This window comes from Phaethon lepturus, unplaced genomic scaffold, assembly GCF_000687285.1.
Source record: "Phaethon lepturus isolate BGI_N335 unplaced genomic scaffold, ASM68728v1 scaffold24132, whole genome shotgun sequence".
Taxonomy (NCBI): domain Eukaryota; kingdom Metazoa; phylum Chordata; class Aves; order Phaethontiformes; family Phaethontidae; genus Phaethon; species Phaethon lepturus.
Window position 1 is genome coordinate 15,681 of NW_010524576.1, and position 9,590 is coordinate 25,270.

At 37.2% G+C, this 9,590-nt stretch overlaps 1 protein-coding gene across 1 annotated transcript in view; it reads right to left on the minus strand.

Annotated features, from left to right (window-relative positions):
* GPI (glucose-6-phosphate isomerase) overlaps positions 1-9,532 on the minus strand; it is a 23,011-nt gene extending 13,479 nt beyond the window's left edge. Inside the window, exons 1-4 of the mRNA XM_010282502.1 lie at positions 9,294-9,532; positions 4,966-5,056; positions 3,994-4,062; positions 1,014-1,133 (exon numbers count right to left, since the gene is read on the minus strand). Of these exons, the coding sequence (XP_010280804.1) occupies positions 1,014-1,133; positions 3,994-4,062; positions 4,966-5,056; positions 9,294-9,532 (519 nt within the window). The remainder of the gene's footprint in view (positions 1-1,013; positions 1,134-3,993; positions 4,063-4,965; positions 5,057-9,293) is intronic.
* Positions 9,533-9,590: the final 58 nt, after the last annotated feature.

Genomic DNA, 9,590 nt, shown 5'->3' on the forward strand with positions numbered 1-9,590 from the left:
GCAGTGAAAACTCTTGTTTTGCACTACCAAATCTTAATCAGCTAAAAACTCTACAGCAGAAAACAGACCATTGAATCCCTCTGGCAATTCAATTCTTTCTGAAGAAACTACCAAATTCAGACCAATTAGTGTCAGTTATTGTGGTTTTGGCATTTATCCATTAGGAAATGGACATAATCCAGGCTCATTTTGTATAGGTTAACAAGTATGAGTTGGCAGTGATACTGGCCACTACCACCTGGGTAAGACTCACAATAGCAACCAAGCAGGTCCAGTTCCTCACAGACATGTTTAAATATACTAAAACTATTTGGTGAGCTTTTACCGATTTGTTTTATCACACAAATTTGACATTGTTAGAGGGCTCTAAGTTCTTTAGAGCATTTCCTTGACTAATCTGACAGATGTCTATATTTTAAAGACGTACAGAATCAAAGAACAATTAATGATCTTTGAAGATAATGGTTAATTGCTGTATCTAACTAGGGAACAAAAAAAAAAACTTTCATGCTGCTAAAGCTGCAAACAGAATAGAATCATAAAGCAATCTGACCTAAATGCACAAGATATTTAGGAAACTATTGAAGTAGACCATAATCAAGTTGCAAGTGATCTGCGAGCTTCCACCTCTCTCCTGATTTCACACAAATTTTAAGATGGAGTTTCTACTTGACAGAGTCTTGTTGTTGAAAAATTAGCAAGAAGAATTAAGACAATATTTGAATGGTACTTAATGATTTACAAGACTTCTGAAGTAAATACAAGATTACTGCTAAAAGAGCAAGGTCCAGAGATCCCATTAAAGAAAAATCCAACTGGCAACAAAGAGAAAAGCCAACATACTAAAACCAGCTCTATCTCCATGCTTGAGCCATAACTATTATAAGCCTCAAACAAGGACATTAATAATTCATGTCAACCAGCCTACCATCAATGCTTCACAATACACATGTCAGAACCTGGCTGAGTATAGAACAAATATATCAAAAATAAGCTATGGTGCTACTTTATACCTGGCAGAAGTGTTTCATTTTGTCCAACACTTTGTTTACTTCTGGAACAACATCCTTCCCATCTACAAGTATTGGCACATTGGAACGATTTCTTAGAGCAATATGAAGCACAGCTCGGTTCTGAAACAAGAAGAGGAAAAAAATAGATGAAGCTAGTCCCAAATTATACTCAGGGGCCTCAGGTGCCTCATCCAGAGGGCAGTACAATCTTCAAGACTTAGAAGCCCTTTAGATTAACTGGAATTAGCAGAGCAGTAGTTTGTGTGCGTACGTGTATACAGACACACTCATCACCAGCTAAGTCACCCTCTCACTTCACAGAACCAATGCAGAGGGCTTAAAAAGCATATAATATGCACAGAAAACAAATAGCTTATTTGTTTACTTCGAAAAGAAAGCTCAAGATCCCTTGAAAAGCATTTAATGATTGAGGTTCAGAGTTCTGCAATATTCAGTGTTCTGATCTTAATCAATTTGGCATGCTTCAGGTATACAAGGATGAAGTTGTTTCCTATTAATGATGATACTGAAAATCAATTATAACAAGCAAAGTTATTTTCTCTAGTATTTTCTCAATTGTCCCAAGTACTTCATTTCCTATAGGAAGAGAAAAAAATATGTATTTAAAACATTTGACAAAGGAATACAATAGCCACGTTTTTCTATCCACTGCCCACACTTAAAAGTTCCCTGAATATTTGCACACCAGGTATGTAGGTGATAGTTGTGTTATGAGAAAAAAAAATCTGTTAGCATGTACCATCTTATACAGTTATACACAAGCCAAAAGCACTGAAATTTGGCCTGCAATTTGCCTGTTCAGGAGCTTAACAGCTTTAATCTAGAATGAAGGAGTTATTCAATACTAATGAACAAATTAAAAAATTAGTCTGCTCTACCTCATTGTTCCTCGCTACAATGAGAGGCATTGTGAGACAAAGACAACACAGACAATATGCACTGCCAAGTTATGATTTAAATACCAAATGCTAATTCAAAAATCATTGAGTTTGTGGTTACTGTCTTGGAATATGAAAAAGCCCTTTCAGTAGGTAATTGTCAAAGTGTACCCACTTAAATTTGGGGTGAACAGAGGCAATTTTTTTGCAACACTCAGCCATGGAACACTATTATTTGGTAAATAATGCTCACTATCAGGCTTGAAGGAAGCTTTGTCTTGATCAAGAGAAGCAATCGTATTTGACCTGATGTCTACTGTTAAACAGAAGTATTTTCTAAATATGGGCTGGGCTATGAAGATTGTCCCCATAACGAGTGGTCAGATATGAGTTACCTTGTAATGCACTGTCTTTGTGCCATATCAAGCTGCAAGTTTTAACTCAGCTGGGACAAACATCTGGCAATAACACACTTGGGTGTACTATAAAGAACTTCCACATAAGCACACCTCCATGCAGCCAATGCCTGCAGCATCAAATACAGACAAGTCTTAAATACTTAAGACAAATAGGTAAAAAATGTTCTAAATCAGAACAAGAGTAGTGGACAAGTCAGTTCTTTCCATTAAGCAGTTCCCTTCTGTCTTACTGCTTTAGGTTTATTCATTCGTGCTGTTTGATAGCATCCTGTTTAAGGTCTCAGGATAATTTCACATTGTCCACAGTCATATCCCAGAGCCAAACCAACATGATTTGATATTCTATACAAACAGAAAAATTAAACAAACCAAATCTAATTTCAAGTCAACTTCTGAATGTAAATGAGAAACAGCCTGATAATGAAACTGAGGTTTCTAGACTCATCATGCAGGTAATAGCTACATGAAGTTGCCGTATCAAGACAGCAGGAAAATGAGCAAGCAGGAAAAACCAAACACATCACAGTTTAATATTGTCTTTAAGTGCTTTCTGTGAAAACTGCACCCTTCTGAGAAGACTTCAGCTGCTATGTTTGCTCTCATGTAGACAATGAAGAGTAGCTCCATAACATATGGCCAGAGATGGGCTAACCCTGTAATAATTTGTGTTACATGGGGCTAGTGAGAGGCAGTATCTGAGAAAAATCCTCCAGGTAGATTTAAGACTTATTGCCCTCTTTTCCCACTAGCTAGAATTACATCTGTGAATTGAAGGCATTAATACAGAAGGAAGAGGAATCATTTTTCCAGTGAAGCTTTGTCTGTTTCTGCCCGTGCATTTTTACAAACACGTAGCATTCAAACAATACAATGTCCAACTGCTGAGTTACTTTAAGCAAACAGCTTGTGCAACAGCTAAATCAGTCAGTAACCAAGCCAAAGGAAATATTGAGCTCTGATTTTACCTCAAACATACTAAATAGTCTTTAATATTTAAGGCAGGCTAATAAATGTTGAGTTTACAGTTTTCATCCTATTTCTAATTTCAGGGAAGAGGTACAGTTAGTTTTCTGTATGTTTTAGTGAAGATTTAACCATAATTACAACCTTCAGATCTACAAAAAGAGCAAGATATTCATCCTCTTACTGAAATTGGTGGCTAATTTCCCAAGATTGTTTATAGTCTCTACTGTTAAACGTACACAAAGAGAAGCAGCATCAAAAACCCAAAGCAGAAAGTCTTATACAATCCTCACTAAAACTCTGTAGGCAGTTTACTAAGCTTTATGAACATTGACATTAGGCAAAAGCATGTAAGGGACACCTGGAATGCAATACTCTGCTCCATGCCCTTTGCAAGATCTAACTCATCTTCCCCTCTACAAAAGAGGGAAGAGAAGACAAAAAAATACCACCAAAATCTCTAAAAAAAATTAAGATGTGTGTTGAAGGGAGGATTGAATAGCTTTATTCACACACACTTTCTTTTGTCTGTCAAAGCTGTAAGAATTCCTCATGTAAGTAGTTCAACAAACATTACAACCACTCACTATTTCAGAGTAACAATTAGAACAAGTTTTTTCAAGACTTTAGAGATGCATGAACATCTATAATATATAGGCACAACTGAGGGGAAAGAAGCATGGACAGAAATAGCCTTACCTCAGTGAAGTTGATCTTCTCGCCACTGAACATGCGCTCTCTGGCACTCTCCACACCCCTTGACTTTGCCTGAGAAATGTAAAAATAGGTTCCTCTTAAAAATAGTAGGAAGTCAACATGCACTACAAAGGTCCAGCTACACTGAAGAGTATGAACATCTACCACAAGACAGTGAAACAAGAATTATTGTATTGGATTAAAAGACTAGATTCCAGATTTAAAATTTATTCTCTTATTTTAAAGCAAGTATTTTTATGCAGGCTGTTTATTTCCTTAAGAGGTTACACAGTAACATGCGCTGAATGACCAAGATGCAATGAATCCATCTCAATTACTCAGTTTCATCTTGTCATACTGCTACAGGATTCATTAATGATTCTTTGTACCAGCTTAATTTTTTTTTCAACGGAAATGTAGCAGAAGTAATTTTGCTACAGCCATTTTTGCTAGTTCTTCCCATTTTAAAAATCTGTCCCCTACCTGGTCTAAGCTGTTGGCTGAACCAATAGTTAAGGAAGGGTTGTAAATATGAACACCATGCTAAATTGAAGTTAGTGACACAAACTACTTCCTTAAAATACATCCAACTGCAAATGAATCTCAAAACTAAGACTACATAACATATGAAGCATTGTTTCAACTGCAGGTATAGACGACATGACTTTCTCTTACCACTTCATATGAATCTCTCCTATTTTACTGCAGACCTCAATAATAGAGCCATATGCCAGCTGGTCCGTTACACAGACAAAAATCTTTTCAGTGAGCACAAGAAACAGATCTGCACATTGAAAAATTGCTTTGTACCTAGTGGCTAAAGGACAATGCAAGACTTTGAACAGTGCCAAGATTTGTAAACAGATGCCTTTTAACTTTGATGGTCTCTCAGAGCTAAATGTATACGCAATGCTAGAATAATCAGTTGCAGGTAAAAGTTAACTTAAAAAAAAAATTTATTAATTCAAGAGTTACCAGTTCCATCAGCATTTTCATCACTTCTTCTGTAACAAGGTTCTTTGAATAATCCAGTAAGATATCCCCATGATCAGTATTCAAAGTCAAGCTGTCAAAACAAACAGGTTGTTTAATTGCACATTCCTAAAGAGTGACTCTTTCAAACAAGACAATGATAACTCCTCTACAGATTACCAAATAATTGGAATCCTAATTATACTAAGTTAGCAAAGATGACCCGAGGGACCAATTTGCCCCACAAGTTTCATAGAATGACTTAGTGTGTTGTTTTAATTAAAGACCATGGTTTTCAACAAGCTAAATTACAGTGTCCACTTTCTACTTGTGAAAGTCCAAATACAATGAAGTATATTTAATGCACAGTTGGACAACCACATTCTGTTTTCAGTGAGCCACTAGCATTCTGTAGCAATAATTGGCCTTCTCCTAATATATCATAGGTAAAAAGCTTACCACGTTATTTTGTTGCTAAAAAATTAAACTTTCTTCCTAACAGGTCTTCTCAACAAATAGTCATTCTTTTATATGGAAACTTGAACAAGTCTTTGATTTAAAAATCTATACAGCTTCACGTACAGAAGCATTCTGTCAACTACTATGCAGAATTAAACCCTATTTGTGCATGGTGTAGTCTCACTGTCCTCACTGACTCAGTTGAAGTGTTCAAATTATTTAACTAATCCTCATCTGAAGGCTATAGTCTAAGACTTCAAAATACAAGCACTTTTAGATTTACAATGGAGCTGGAACATGAAAATGGTAGCACAATATAAAGCAAGTGAGTCCGTTTGTATTCACTAGCCTGGTATTTATGTGAAAAGTTCTACAGTCCCTCTAGTCCTTTACAGCACATTTTTCTACCCATTTCTTCTTTGCGCTAATTGACAGCCAAATATACACATTTACTCTAAACTGACAAATCGAAGTTCTGTTTCAGTAGTCCTTCTCTAAAAGCACAGAAGGCCTTTTATATCTTACTCTCACTTTTGCTTCACATACAAAAGCCACAGGAAATTGCATGCATCTACATTCTCAATGTTTCCACGTTGTTCATTATCTCCCCTGCTTTTTCTTTCCCAATACTTGAGCACAGAAGTACGCGCTGTTATTTTAGTGACCACATATACCAGAGACTTCACAGGGACAAACCATGGCGTAATTGCTATTCCAAACAGATATAATATGACAGAATAGGCAAGATTCTATGAAGGAAGAATAGAGCTGACCTTGCAATAACAGTAATAATCAGCAAGGCCTAGACATTTTGGGTGGTTTCATTAACTTGAGGAAAAACACAGGAACATGTCCTTTTTCTGGTCTTAAAATACAAGAGACACTACATAAGGAAAGAAAGGTGTCTTCAAGCACAATCTTAGACGAGTGTTTCTTTTATAGGCAAGAACATGAGGCAAGTAAGAAAAAACAGTATCAACACTGTTAATCGCCCTTCTCTTCAGTGGGCAGCAAACAGTAATCCTGAAATCCTGACCATCCAGCACAAGGATACCTGGAATACGGCTAGCTAAGGGAAGGACTGTTACCTCTCACCTGCCAAATTTGCTATTTATTGATACATTACAGAAGAAAAATAAGAACAAATCCTTAGTCTTTCTATTTGAGATTTCAAGTCTTTTTATTTGAGATTTGACACAATTTATTTACAGACAGGTCTCAGATTTGAACACATTTTACTAATGATACAAGGCCATCGGTATACTAATACTTCTTCAGTTTAGAGAAATAGAACTCTTAAAATCCTCATCTACAGTTTAATATAGAAAGATAGTCTTTCCCAGTGTTCTACTTCATGAACATGAAATCCTTACAATCTTTTCTTTATGTTTACCTGACCTATGCCTTACTTCTACAATTCACTGTTACTTTACTTACATCAATAAAAAAATCAATCTCATTAGACCTAGAAGACAAAATATCCCATTAAATTCTGGCTGGAATTAAATCACTACTTATCTGAAAAAACTGCAGAAAGACAGCCTCCCAAAACATTTCATGTGAAAAAGCAAGCAATAGCTACCAGATATAACTTCACACACACAAGGTTGAACACACAGCATGCAATGTAATCTCATCTTAAACCCCTAAACCAAGGGATCCATGCTTCAAACAGAAGCCCCAAACGCTGCAGCTCGGTTGCTTTCTGCTACACTACCCATTCTGCAATGCAGCAGCTAACAGTAGTGCTACCCAGGTGGAACAAGAGCCTTGTCACGTAAGCCACATCCACATTTCAGTAACACAGCCCTTTATGGAAGGTCACCTGCAGCATCTCAGAATTATTTTATCTCCCATCCAAGGGGATGACTAACGAAACTGTATACAACCCCTAAATGTATTATTACACACAGATTCCCCCATGGTAAGTTTTCCATTTAGACTGGAGGCTCTTTCTGATCCTGCATAATGGACAAGCCAACTAGCCGGAAAGCAGTAATGTAACACTAGTGCTTTATATCTTGCACTAGCTATTTACATCAAGAGTACCTTCATCAGCATCCAGGTATCTATTATCTGATGAGTTTTATCATGGCTGCACCAGATCAGTTCTAACCCCTTCAAAACTAGTATAGAGTTTTGCTAGTGAACAACCGAGTTGTTAAGACCCACTGTTCCTACCAGACCTTGCATCTGGGTGGCAAAGCAAGCCAAAGGTGTGCCCTACAGGTTTGACTACACTCCCAATCAGGAAAACAGGATATACACATTCTGAGGAATAAAAAAAGGACAAAAGGAACAAAGGATTTTCTATTGATATCTGTAGGACACAATCAGTGAGTGTAAGGTTCTTGTAACATTAAATACATACTTGTGCTCAGAGAGAAAATATTCAGATTAAAAATTTTTCACACCAGTCTGAAATTTCTCCAGAACCAGTATCAGGAATCACTTTTACATGGGTATGAATTTCCCTTTTCCTTCTAATGGAGATAGTCAATGATTTTAAACAACACCTAGTAAAATTAACTGAAATTTGTTCATAAAGATTAATTTCACATGAGTAGGGAGTGCAAACTAGAGAGGACCTTATGGCCAAGCCTCCAGACTGCTTAGGCTTTCAACAAATGTTAACTACCATTATCCTGGTGATCTGGCTCATAAAGTGATAATCAGTGAGAAGTATACAAGCAGATCTGCCAACCCAGGTTGTCAGTTCTGCAACTGTATTTTGCTATGAGAAAGTTCTCCTGGTAGTCTAGAATGTGTTGGTTTATCTGGAAACAGGACTGAAATAATGAAAAGAAAGGATTAAGATAGATTAAGTAAACTTAAAACACTTCAACTGTTTCCTATCCTTATGGGCAGCACAAAAGGACATTAATCTGGGCAGCTACTTGAACCAGAGAACCTTGGTAAAGAACATTTCACAAAAAAAATCTGATAAACACATGCTAGGAGACACAGTGACTACTTTCAGCATAGAGAAAACACGTTAGAGATGAGCATATGCCTGAAACAACAGTTGTCAAATATCTCCTCCTTGGTTAACTGTACACAGTGACAGTGTAACGCTCAAGAAAGTTTAAGTATGTTACACATTCACAAGAGCAATTAGATACACACTATATGAGACTGAGAAAATATATTTTATGGTTAAAGTAGCTTGGATAATAAAGTGACAGCCAATGAGATTAAGATGCAGTGCCATCCCCAGTAAGAATACTCACTTAAGCCATTCAAGAAGGAACATTATAAGAAACCTCTTGAGATATATACACACACACACATATATATACACCTTTTGATTTTAGCTAGCTTGCTTCAGCTTTCCTTTGTTCCAAGGATATTAGCAAATTAAGTCTCTTGGGATACACTAGAGATAAGGAAAACTTGCAACCAGAACTAGCTCTATTAGAGAAGAGCTAGTAGATTTATAAGATAACATTAATAAAGTTCTTTAACAGTATAAAAAGTCCTGTTAGAAGAGCAGATGAAGTCAATACTCCAAAAGTTTCGTATACTTTTCCCATCAATCCAAACAATCTTTTCACTCTTGTATACTGGTATGCTGGACTTCATATGTGATGTTTAATTACAATTTAAGAAGTATCAAATGAGCTCAAAATGAAAGAAAAGTCGGTTTACCTCAGATGCCAATGAAAAGCTTGATACATGCAACAAGTCTTGTCTCAACACTTGAGAACAGAAGCTCATTGTAGCTATATTACCCAGGCTCACTTTAAAACTCAAGTCAGGGATGCATCTACACAGTATTAGACTTCTCTGATTGCTGGTATAGCCCAACAGTGTAGCCACACACATGACTTCCCAGACCACTATCTCCACTGCACAGAAAACATTAGTCCCACTTCACAGGATGAAGCCGCTGAACGTTATCATACTGCTTCCACTTCTTACTTCCTCCTCCAGCAAAAATACGCCGCAACGCCTTGTCTGTAATACGGACAGCATGAGGCAAGGGAGGGCTACACCTGCTAAACATCCCCCCCGTTCCCCATCTCAGGGCAGGGGTAGGCACCGCCGCATTACTGACAGGTAGGGGCACACGGATGATGGCTCCTCGTGATCCTATCACGGAGCTTATCATGACTAAGCACACGGGTGCGAGAGACAGAAACGAAGGACCCACAATGCCGCTGCGCGAG